Source organism: Monoraphidium neglectum (assembly GCF_000611645.1).
Source record: "Monoraphidium neglectum strain SAG 48.87 unplaced genomic scaffold scaffold01874, whole genome shotgun sequence".
NCBI classification, from domain to species: Eukaryota; Viridiplantae; Chlorophyta; class Chlorophyceae; order Sphaeropleales; family Selenastraceae; genus Monoraphidium; species Monoraphidium neglectum.
Window position 1 is genome coordinate 1 of NW_014011754.1, and position 11,529 is coordinate 11,529.

The following is an 11,529-nucleotide window of genomic DNA, read 5'->3' on the forward strand; positions in this document are numbered from 1 at the left end:
CCCCTGCAGCGCGTGGACGAGGCGATCACGTTCATGCAGGCGTGCGGCCTGGACGCCAGCCAGCCCATCATGAAGGAGACCGAATTCTACACCAGCCACGAGTGCCTGCTGCTCGACTACGAGACGGCGCTCACGCGGTGGGTGCGCTCGCGCGCCGGGAGGAAGGGAGGGAGGGAGGGCGCGCCGCGGGCGGCGGGGTGGCGGTGGTTGGTGGTTGGTGGGTTCAGAGTGCCGCCGGCTGGGGTGGATGAGGCGTGGGGGGCGGTGCGCGGCGAGCGAGCGCCGTCGGGCCGGCCGCCGAGCCCAGCGCTTGGGGGACGCGGCGCGTTTTCCAGCCACCGGCACGGCTTTGAAACTGTGTTGTCGTGTGCGTGCGCACACACACTCACACACACACACACACACACACACACACACATACACACACACATTCACACAACACACACACACACACACACATTCTCACCCCCTGCCTCCAGGCTGGACTCCACCACCGGCCTCTGGTACGACTGCAGCGCGCACTTCCTCTGGTGCGGCGAGCGCACCCGCCAGCTGGACGCGGCGCACGTCGAGTTCATGCGCGGCGTGCAGAACCCCATCGGCGTCAAGGTGCGCAGCGCCGGCCCCGCGCACCCCGCGGCGGGTGCGGGGCCAGCAGGGAGGCGTGAGCGCGGGCAAGCGACGCGCCTGTGATTGTAACAGGGGCGACGGCGCCGGCCCGGCTGAGCAGTGGATGCTCAAGGCGGTAGCCTCCTGCCCGCAAAACCCCGCAAGCCAGCGCCATGGCGCCGCCTGACCGCACTCGCGTGAGCCGGCCCTTCCACGACTCTGGCAGGGCCTTGAAACGCCGCCCCCCCGTCAACACCCCGCCCGACCCCGACCCCGCTCCGCCCGCCCTCGCTCCGCCGCGCCCCGGCCACCCCCCAAAGGTGTCTGACAAGATGGACCCCTCCAAGCTGGTGTCTCTCATCGCCACCCTCAACCCCGACAACGTGCCGGGCCGCCTGGCGGTCATCGTGCGCATGGGGGCGGCCAAGCTGCGCGAGAAGTTCCCAGGCCTAATAGAGGCCGTGGAGGAGGCCGGGCAGGTGGGTGCGTGTGTGTGTGGGTGTGTGTGTGAGCGTGCACGTGTCCCGCGTGCGGATGCTGCGCGTGCGTGCAGGGTGCATCAAACGAAAATGAAGAACGGGAGAGGGAAGGAGAGCGCCAAAGTGAGCCCTGTGTGTGTGGTTGTGAAGAGACTGTGTATGTGCGTGCGTGTGTGTATGTGTGTGTGTGTGTGTTTTGCATGTTTGCGCCGGCTGCATGCACGAAGTAGCCTGCGCACGCTCGTGCGCAGCACGCGCCCATCTCCTTGCCGCACGCCCCCACCCTTCGCACCCCCGCCAGGTGGTGACCTGGGTGTGCGACCCCATGCACGGCAACACTGAGAGCGTGGCGGGCTTCAAGACGCGGCGCTACGACAACATCCGGGCCGAGGTGGAGGCCTTCTTCGACGTGCACGACCAGGTGGGGCGGTGCGGCCGGCGCCCTCAGATACCAATTGTGGGGCGACGCGGCCGCGTTCACGCGCCTGCGCCCACACACAGATATCGAGTGTGGGGCGCTGGGGCGCAAGGGCGCTGGGGCGCAAGGGCGCTGGGGCGCAAGGGCGCTGGGGCGCAAGGGCGCTCACGCGCACCCGCGGTTACAGATTTTTGGGTGCCCGTGCCTGGCGGCGGCTGCATCAAAAGGCCCGGGGGGCTCAGGCCGCCGCGAGAGCCTGCGCGTGCGCCACTGGCGGCCATCGTCATGGGGGCGGAGCGCGCTGCAGGAGGGCCAGGCGGTGGCTCGCCCCTGGGCTGCCGCCCGCCCGACACGCGGCGCAGGCGGCTTCCCAGCCAGCGCCGCACGCCTTTATCGCCCCGACCCACCCCGCTTTTCCAAACGCCGCCCCCCGACAGCTCGGCACCGTGCCCGGCGGCGTGCACCTGGAGATGACGGGCGACAACGTGACCGAGTGCATCGGCGGCGGCGCCAACGTGGGCCCCGCTGACCTGGAGTCGCGCTACCACACGCACTGCGACCCGCGGCTCAACGCGGAGCAGTCGCTGGAGATGGCCTTCTACGTGGCCAGCCGGCTGCGGCAGAGTGAGCGCCGTGTGCGCGCACGCGCGCGCGCGTGCGTGTGTGTGTGTGTGTGTTTGTGTGTGGGGGGGTGTGGGTGTGGGTGTGCTCGTGTACGTGAGAGTGACAGAGAGAGAGAGAGAGAGAGAGAGAGAGAGAGAGAGAGAGAGAGAGCGTTTTACTGACAGCTATCGTGAACAGCATTGGAGATACTAGATTTCACCGACTTGCAGGCCACTTGCAAGCGCGCGCACATAACTTGTTGTGTGAGTGTGTGTGTGCGCGGGCGTGCACGTCGCCCAACCCTGCTGCGTCAAAACCTGCCCGTGCTGACGGGCCACTCATGGCCCTTGTTGGCTGGCAGCCCGCCATGGCTCGCCCCGCTCCCCTCGCCTCACAGCCTGCCCCGCCCGCGTCTCCCACCGCTGCACAACCCCCCCCCTCCCCCCCCAGGGCGTGAGCGGATTGAGCTGGAGAAGCTGCAGGGCCGGAAGCCCGCCCCCGGGCTGCTGTTCTGATCACACGGCTGTTTGACGGCGGGCTGGGCAGGGGCGGCCACGCGGCGCTGGCCGTGTGGCTCGGCAAAATTGGTCTTGATTGAATCTGGCTTGGGGCCGAGCAGCTTTAGGGGGCGGGGCCCAGACAATCTCGGTTTGCACTCATTTCGGCGTTGGTTTGGTGGTGTGGTGTGGTTTGGTGTGTGGGGTTGTGCGTGCGCCGCGACGCGCGCGGGCCAGCTGGCGCCTGAGGGCGGGCGGCGCTGAGATGCCGAGCGCCCGCCCCCGGCCGCCGCTGCACGCCGCCGTCGCACGCAACCCCCCTGGATGCGGCCCGCTCGGCCGTCGCGGCCCCACGAAATTGATATATCTTCTCGGCGCCCCCCCCCCCCCTCGGCGCGTTCCCCGGCACGCGCGGGCGCTCATTGTGTGCCCGCAGCTGCCCGTGGCTTCGCGCCGCCCGCCCTGCACGTATTGCTTTTGCGCCGTGCGCGGCGCGGTCATGGTAATCTCCCAATCATTGAGCAGCAGGATACGGAACAGTGCCAGATTTGCAAGCGAGCTCGATCAATGGAGTTTATGTTACTCCAGCAGTCCTCCAAAACCACAGCGCCGCGAGCGCGCGTTGCCACCGCAGCCCTCACCCCGCCGCCCCAGGCGGCGCGCCCAGCAGGCGGACCAGCAGCGCCGGCGCCGCGACGCGCGTTTTCAGGTCTGCCACGTCCAGGTCGTGCCCCGCCTCCACCATGCCCCAGTCTTCTATTTGGAACGCCTCCTCCAGCCGCGACGCGTCGAGGGCGTCCCCGGGCGCGAGGCGCCCGCGCAGCAGCGCGGCGGCGAGCACGACAGACTTGCAGGCAGCGGTCAGCTGCTCGGCGGCGGCCAGGCGCCAGGGGTCGAGGCCTGGCGTTGATTATAGGGATTGAGGCGGTGGGGGTTGAATCAAGAGCCGGGCCGGCGTCATACGGGCCGGGAGGGGCCAGATCATAGGCAAATGAAGAGCGTTCAAGCCTGCGGGCACGCACGGGACAAGACCCGGCGCGGGCGTCCGGTGTGGGGCCATCGGCGGCGCCGGCGAGCGGCCAGGGTGGAAGCCGAGCGGGCGCGGCCGCGGCCGCCGCACCTTCAAGGTAGCTGCGCACCGCCGCCAGCGCTGCGGGGTCCTGGTTTGGGCCGGCGATGTCGTCGGAGGCTGCCAGGTCCCAGCCCATCTCCTCGCGTGCCCACGCCAGCAGCGGGTCAAACACCTGCACGCGCGCACGAAGCAGCGCCGGTCAGGTTTGTTCAGGGCCTCGGAGCGCGAGGCGCAGGGGGATCACGGCAGGCGCGCGCGCGCGCGTGCGCGCGCCACGGAGGGTGTCAGCAGCGCCTCGCGCGCTGCCCTCCCCCTCGCGCGGCGCGCGGCCCCGACGGAGCCAATCCCAACCCCCACGGCCGCGCGCGCCGCGTCCGCCCCTGCCCCCAAAACATGGATCGGGCTTGCCTTGGCCTGGCGCGTCGCGAGCGTCCCTGGCTCATAGCGCACGCAGGCCGCGTCAGTGGTGGCGTACTTCAAGAGGTCATCCACAACACGGCCGCGGGGCTTGGGCTGCACGGTTGGTTGGTTGGTTGGTTGGTTTGTTGGAGGGTTGGTCGGTCGGTCGGTCGGTCAATTGCAGCTGGCGGCGCGAGGGTTGAGGGGCCAGGCGAGGTGAGGTGTCAGGCAGCGTGCGATGAGCTGCGTATGTGCGACAACAAAGAGTGGGCCGTCGGGCGCACGGCAGCCGGGACCTGGCCTGCGGGGGGCTGGGGGTGCGGCGCGGGCGCGCGGGGCGGGGTAACAGCGGGGCGGCCCCCTCACCTGGTCGATGGCGGTTGCCACGAGGCTCATCAACGGCATCGCGTGCAGGATGGGCTTGCCCGCCGGCTGCATGTGCGGCGGCGCGGGTGCGGCGGGACGGGCGCGTTTGGCCGCGGCGGGGCGCGTGGGGTCGACCGAAGGTGGGCAGTGGGCGAGCGCACGTGCACCGCAGCTGCGCGCCGTCGGAGCCCTGCCCTTTTCAAAGTTGGCCCCGCTGAGTCGTGCCACGACGGCGTCGCGACAAGAATGCGCGCACTGCTGTGGATCGGGGGTCCCCCGCTGGTTGCGCCGGCGTCACCGCCACCCCCGCATGGCCTGGACCAACGCCACGACTGCCAGGGGGCCGCGCACCAGCCACTCCCATTCTGCAGCCAGCGCCAGGGCGAGTGGGTACGTAGGGAGCACGACCGGGTTGCGGGCCGGCGTCCGCACAGGGTAGGTGTCCAGCAGCAGCTGCCACCCCACCTGTTGTTGAGGCAGGCCCGGGCCCAGGCACAGGTGTGGGACGTCGCGTGAGGGAGGCGGCCCGCACAGTCAGCAGGGGAGCGCAGCTGGGGTCACCCTCGGGGTGCACGGCGGGGCGGGCGCGAGAGCAGCAGGGGGGACTGTGAGCCGAGCAGGCCGCGCAGCAACGCACCTGTCCGGCCGGCGCCCGCTCGACGCGCACTGTCTTGTAAAACCGGCCAGACCCTGGCCGCAGGCCAGGTGCAGCCGTGCCGCCGGTGGCTGCGGCCGCGCCCGATCCGCTGCCTGAGCCGCCGCCAGCAGAGGTGCTGGCCTCGCCGCCCCTATTGCTAGTGATGGCTGTACTCCCGTGACTGCTAGCGCTGCCAGTGCTGCTGGAAAAGAGTCGGACCAAGGACGTCACTGCACCGACACTGGTGCTGCTGTTGCTGCTGCTGCTGCCGCAGCTATGGCACGTGCCACTCTGAAAAGCGGCGCATGGTATCAAGCTGCGAGTAATACCTTGTTGAGACAATCGCCACAAGGAGTTGGCGCCCCTCATTATCGCTTTTGCAGTCAAGATGATCTGGCAGCTCTTAAAAACGTTTGCAGGCGAGCTGAGAACAGTGATGCATGTGCCCGGTATTGGTGTGAGGGGCCCGAGTTCGACGCTTGTAAGGCAGATGGAGAGGGGTCACTGGACTCACTCCGCTCACGCGTTGTTGTTGCCGAGACGGCACAATCAGGTAATTTCCCACAAATACAAGGCACGCGTGAGAAAGCTTGAGTAAGATTGACACCGATCGTGGCCCTGCTCGCAGATCGCACGGCACCAGATCAATAGACGCTGCTTTTACTTTGCTCTGACAAGGTACTTGAAATAGGACTGGAACTTGTATCAGCTCGCATCGCATTACACAAGCTGCCAGCAGAACTTCGGTGCGTGCAGTGGGGCAGGCAGGCAGCAGCGGCACAGCTCGAGCTGCAAGGGCGCAGCGTGTGCACGCAGCAAGAGCAAGGCGGTGCTGGTAGGCGCAGCCCGCCCTTAGCCAGGGGTTAGGCAGGATGCTGTTCTACTCGTACTTCAAGACGCTGGTCGGGAAGGAAGTGAGCGGTGCCCTGGCATTAGGGATAGGGCCTCCGAGGGCTGGCGGCAGCTCAGGCTGGAAGACAGCAGTGCTACCGAAGCAGCGCATGCGCCCGATGCTGCCGATGCTTCTGCTGGCGCTCAAGCTGCTGCACCTGCGTGCTGCAGACGAGGTGCCCGCCCGTCGCGCCATTCCCAGCGCGCCTGAACCCAGGCCGGCGTACGAGGCAGTGCCGCGTGCGCTCAGCAGGCACCGCACACTCCGCACGCCCCGCACCTTGCCGATACGACTCACTACACACCCTCATCCCACAAGGTCACCGTCGAGCTGAAGAATGACCTGGCCATCACGGGGGTGCTGCACTCTGTGGACCAGTATCTCAATATCAAGCTCACATCCACGCGGGTGGTGGACGAGGCAAAGTACCCCCATATGGTGCGATGGCGGTGGGAGGCGGTCCGTTTGGGGAGCTAGAGGGGGAGAGGGGGGGGCAGGGCGCGTGTTGATGGTTGGGTTAGCAGCGAGGACAGGGGGGAGCAGTACTGGGCAGCGGCTTGCGCCGTGCCAGTATCAGCCGTGCCGTGTTACAGAACACCGAGCTGCGCCCTTGCTTGTTGCGTCACACCTCTCCGGAGAAGCTGGTCAGCTACGAGGGCGTGCAACGCGCCACTTGCGGACCGGCTGCACCCTCAACCACCCGGACCCCTCCCTCATTTGCCTCCCCGCAGATGTCCGTCCGCAACTGCTTCGTCCGCGGCTCCGTAGTCCGCTACGTGCACGTGAGCCACCACCACCCCAGCAGCGCCACGGGCCACGCAACCGGCTCGCGAATGCCACAGCACGCGGCACCCGCTACCATCCCACGTCCCACCCTGCGTCACCCGGCTACGTTTGGGCACCCGTTCTATGCTCTCTATCTCCTCTCTGCTCGCCTCACCCCGCCCTGCCCCCCCCCCCCACATACACTCGCCCGACCCCCCAGCTACCCCCTGGCAGCGTAGATGTGGAGATTCTGCACGACGCAACGCGCAGGGAGGCCAAGGGCGCGTGAAACCCAATAGGACGGCGACAGCACCACCGCGCGCAGCACCTGGGGGCGCGCCCGGGTCAGCAGGGGCAAGCGAGCGGCATCCTGCCCCTGCTTTTCCGCCTGGCGCATTTTCTATGCCCAGGCCAGGGCGCGCGCCCCACGTCCGGCACGGACTGTGCCTGGTTTGCGATCGGCGCTGCTGCGCGAGAGTGACAGCAGCGAGGTGGATTGTCTTGTAGCGTATGTGGGGCTCACGGCAGTGTGAACCTGCCGTCACTGCTGTTCCAAAAGCTTTGCATCATAGGCTGGCATCACCAGTAACTTGCGCGGCGCCCTTTCTTCTGCATTGCGCGGTTGCTTTGGGGTGAGGCAGGCGGCATGGATGCCAGTCAAGGCTGCCGCACGCACATCAGCCTGCTCGCGGATCATGAGAAAAGCTGGCCACACCCACACCCAGCGGGCAGTGTCCTGTGCAGTTTGGCAAAAGTGCGCCCTTCGGTCGGCCACTCTGAACAATTGGCAGTTGTCAGCTTTGATGCTCCGCTGTCCGCTGTACTGGCCAACCTGCGGCTGCTTGCGGTGCAGGTGCTTCAACATCAGCACCAGCAACCCCGGCCGGGCTATATGCTACAGGCTCCATCCGGGAGTCTTGAGTCTCATAAGAGCGTTTATGTTATATTCTCTGCCTTCAAGTGCCGCTGTGCTTGGTTGACCTGGTCGTCTGGAACCCGTGTGGGTCCGCGGAGCGCGATGGGGTCGCTTCCCAAGTTGCCAGGGTACCAGATATCTCTGCCGGTGAGAAGGGGGAACGGACGATCGAGGGCACTCCGTGGCAAGTGATGCAGCTCGGTTTTCGCCTGCGGTGATAAGCACTGCCACAACCAGGACGTTGAGCATGCTTTAGGCTACCATTCACGTATCCATATGTCCTGCGCGCCGCTCTTTCGGCGATCGCACGGCCCTTTCCTCGCAGCCATGCCTTGAGGGCAAGAACCTGGGCCGCAAGCAGACGCTCACATACCTGAAAGGATATGCAAATGAATCAGAGCCTCTTATGTCCTGCGGGGACCTGCGCGCGTCGGGGGCGGCCAGCCCGAGCGCCACTGCGGCGTCGATGGCGTTTGGCGAGCCGCGCGCCGCTTCTGCGATTGGGGAGACGCTGCCCAAGTGGGTCGAGAACGACCGCAAGGTGCGCTCCTACCCTGAAGTGCAGCAGCAGTGCGCATCTGCCGCAGGCGGCTCATGTGGTAGACCCGCCTGACCTGTCGCTGTGCGGTTGACCAATTGCGTGCTCTGTGTCCCCCATCGGCATTGTCCCTGCAGGTGCTGCGCTTCTGGGGCTACTTCCAGGAGTCAGTCACCGAGTCAAACATCGAGAACCACCGCATGCGGCGCGTGGCGCTGCATTACTATCTTGCGGACGACAGCCTGCAGGTGCGTGAGCACGTCAGGGGGAAGGAGCCCAGTCGGAGCGAGGGGCGGAGGCTTGCATGTTCGAGGCCCCTCGGATGCGGGAGGAGGAGGCGCAAGCGGGTGCATGCATACGGTGCCGACGTCGCATGGGGCTTGCATGGGGCTCGCATGGGGCTCGCATGCTGCGGGCGGGGCATGCGCTCGTGCCACTCATGCAGGCTCGGGGTGGTGAAGCCTGCAGGTGTGGAGCATGGTACCCCAGCTCGTATTCCGGCGGCACGGCATCACCACAGGCGCAGCCAGGCTGCAGCTCCCACAGGCATGACGTTTTCCAACACCCACTGTGAATGCGGACGCCCCGCATCCCGGTTTTCAAACGACACCAATGCAGGTGGCGGAGCCGAAGCAGGACAACAGCGGCATCCCTCAGGGCATCTTTGTGCGCCGCCACCAAGTGCCGCGCGGCGACGGCAGCGGCGCCACCATTGTGCCCGCCGACCTGGCGGTGGGGGCCACCATTGACGTCTACGGGCGCACCTTCTTCCTGGTGCGGAGCGGGGGCGGGTCGAGGGAGGGGCGGCGCACGTGGTCGCGGCCCTCCCTGTTGACATGCACTGGCCCTGAACCTTTGAGTATGCGCATTGTGCAATGGATGCCGGAGGGACACTTTAGCGTGCACATGCACGAACACATGTGCACGCGCGCACACACGCACACACGCGCGCACACACACACACACACACACACACACACACACACATGCATACACACATATAGGTGGACTGCGACCAGTTCACGCGGGCGTGGTTCCGCGAGAACCTTCAGCTGGAGCAGGCAGACGCCCAGGGCTACCCCTCAGACCAGGTGGGGATGGTGCTCCCACCTCACAACTCTGCACGTGTCGAGCCACATCAAGCCAGCTACGCTGTCTTGGGTCAGGGTGCAGGCCCTGTCGATGCAGCAACTAGGCATTATGGCTGGGGGTGACACGTGTATCCCCCATGAAACCGCAAAACGAGAGGCTCGTCTATGCTCTCAGAAAAATCCAACCGCCCCGCACCTGTCTGCGTGCCTTCGTTATGGCTTGCAGGTTGATGCGTATCGCACAAAGTTTGGGCTGACATCCACCGGCCCCTGTGAGCAGCCGCAGGGCAAGGGCCCGGCTGCATGGCACGGTCCCGCCTCCCCCCGCCCAGCGCGACCGGCAATACACCCCTGCTGTTGTTCGTTGAGGACATTCTGAGCGGGCGCCACGGCCCATTGTGCAATCCTGCAGCCTCCTTGTCTGCAATTTTCTCTTCCCTGGCCCCTCCCGGTGCTTAGCGCCGCGCCCTTCAGCGGATACCCATCCCTGTGCGCAAACCCCCTTCCTGCACTGCAGCCAAGAAGAGCAACGACCTGGCGACCTTTGTTGAGGCGCGCCTGGGCAAGCCCAGCCACCTGCTGGAGGGCGACAAGCTCCGCCAGTTCATCGCGAACAACGGCAAGGTGCTGCGCTTCTGGTGAGCGCCTCTTGAAGCGGCAGACCACTAGCGCGGCGGCGTCTCTTGGCGCTGCTATCTGGAACGGAGGGGGCACTGCGCATATCCAGAGGGCTGCCTGTCCCCTGGGATGAAAATTAACACGGGGCCGGCCAGATCCCCACTTCTGGGGCACTTGCGTTGGCGCAACGCGCGGCCCCTGCAGCCCCTTTGCCGCCCCTCCAGCAGTTGAGCGTGGCGCGCGGCGCCGCGCCTGCATCGCGTGCTGCCTGGCAACGCTGGATGCATGCGGGCGTTGTGTGCCTGCCTGCAGGTGCGTGTGGGACGACCGCCAGGGCATGTATGGCGACAGGCGGCCATACGTGCTGCACTTCTACCTGGAGGATGACACTGTGGAGATTAATGAGGTGCGTGCGGGTGCAAGCGGCGCATCATACAGAGTGCGATCTTTTGCGTTTGGGACCTGTGAGCATTGGGGGATTTCCCAGCCGCGGGGTGGGCGGGCTCGCGCTTGGGCGTGTGTAGTTGTCACGCCAGGGGTCCATTTGGTGTCTGAGGGGATGTTTTGTGGTGGGCCGCACGTGGCGTGAGCGTCTACAAGCTGCAGTTGTGAATTGAGATGCTCCCCTTTGCCACGGGGGTCGAGAAGGAAAGGGCGGCATCCACAATTCCAAGCTGAACTGGTGGGCGTGGTTCGCCGACGAGACAACGAAGCCACGGCTCACGCCGCGGCGCCCCACACCTGGCACCGCACAGGTGCACGAGCGCAACAGCGGCCGCGACCCGTTCCCCATCTTTGTCAAGCGCGGACCGCTGCCGCGCGCCAAGCCGCGCGGCGTGACTCTGACAGGGCGCTTCCCCAAGAGCATGTGCTACAGGTGCGCGCCGGGACGCTTTTGCACGTCGTTTTCTTCGGGAGGGGATCGGGCAGAGGCCTGCCTGCAGCAGCCTGGATGCCACCCCAAGGGCGCAGGCCTCGCGGCATGCTTGCTTGGAGAGCCTGTTTGCACCGTACAAGCTGCTCTGTATCCAAAAGCACCTATCGCATCGAGCCGCCAGACCACACGCACACAGACGCCCCCCCCATACACTCCAACACACAAACATCAATACACAGAAACTCCCACGCACACACAAACACATCGCACACTCACGCTCGCCCGCACAAACACAATGCAAACGCTCCCCGTCCAGACCCGAGGACCTGCGCATTGGCGGCGTCATCAACGTGCACGGCCGCGCGTTCCTGGTGTACGGCTGCGACGCCGCCACCCGCGAGTGGTACAAAGTGCGCGCTCAGGACGCATGGTCCTCGGCCCCACCCGGACATCGCGTGTTGACGACCCCCCTCCTGGGCCTTCTCCCGCGTTGACCCCTCAGCATCGGCGCCCCTCTGACTTTCCCAGTTCGGGCCACCCCCACTTTTCAACAAAGCTGTGCTTGCTGTTTCCTTCCTTCTTACTTCAATGGCCGCAGCCCGCGACTGAACCCAAAAAGCGCGAGCTCGTTCCTTCCTTCCACACACACAAACACACACACACACACACACACACACACACACACACATCGCGGCCCCTGTCCTGGGACTGCAGCCAAACCGGCCCCCATCCCACCCCACCCCACCCCACCC

At 66.3% G+C, this 11,529-nt stretch overlaps 4 protein-coding genes across 4 annotated transcripts; 3 read left to right on the top strand and 1 right to left on the bottom strand.

Annotated features, from left to right (window-relative positions):
* Positions 1 to 33: 33 nt before the first annotated feature.
* Positions 34 to 2,624, top strand: MNEG_9260 (3-deoxy-7-phosphoheptulonate synthase; the record flags this gene model as incomplete). Its single annotated transcript, XM_014042265.1, has 6 exons — positions 34 to 137; positions 480 to 609; positions 930 to 1,088; positions 1,390 to 1,509; positions 1,944 to 2,130; positions 2,560 to 2,624. The coding sequence occupies 6 exons, from the start codon at positions 34 to 36 to the stop codon at positions 2,622 to 2,624; spliced, it is 765 nt and encodes a 254-aa protein (XP_013897719.1).
* Positions 2,625 to 3,243: 619 nt separating this feature from the next.
* Positions 3,244 to 4,482, bottom strand: MNEG_9261 (ATP synthase F1 complex assembly factor 2; the record flags this gene model as incomplete). The annotated part of the gene is made up of 4 exons (XM_014042266.1): positions 3,244 to 3,506; positions 3,727 to 3,850; positions 4,030 to 4,191; positions 4,444 to 4,482. The coding sequence occupies 4 exons, from the start codon at positions 4,480 to 4,482 to the stop codon at positions 3,244 to 3,246; spliced, it is 588 nt and encodes a 195-aa protein (XP_013897720.1).
* A 1,470-nt stretch (positions 4,483 to 5,952) lies between these two features.
* Positions 5,953 to 7,026, top strand: MNEG_9262 (putative U6 snRNA-associated Sm-like protein LSm2; the record flags this gene model as incomplete). The annotated part of the gene is made up of 4 exons (XM_014042267.1): positions 5,953 to 6,147; positions 6,291 to 6,410; positions 6,704 to 6,754; positions 6,958 to 7,026. 4 exons carry the CDS (start codon positions 5,953 to 5,955, stop codon positions 7,024 to 7,026), a joined length of 435 nt encoding a protein of 144 aa, XP_013897721.1.
* A 1,093-nt stretch (positions 7,027 to 8,119) lies between these two features.
* MNEG_9263 (EF-hand domain-containing protein 1) lies at positions 8,120 to 11,271 on the top strand (the record flags this gene model as incomplete). Its single annotated transcript, XM_014042268.1, has 9 exons — positions 8,120 to 8,194; positions 8,329 to 8,439; positions 8,810 to 8,965; positions 9,196 to 9,282; positions 9,509 to 9,554; positions 9,800 to 9,920; positions 10,213 to 10,306; positions 10,656 to 10,777; positions 11,094 to 11,271. The coding sequence occupies 9 exons, from the start codon at positions 8,120 to 8,122 to the stop codon at positions 11,269 to 11,271; spliced, it is 990 nt and encodes a 329-aa protein (XP_013897722.1).
* Between the last annotated feature and the right edge of the window lie 258 nt (positions 11,272 to 11,529).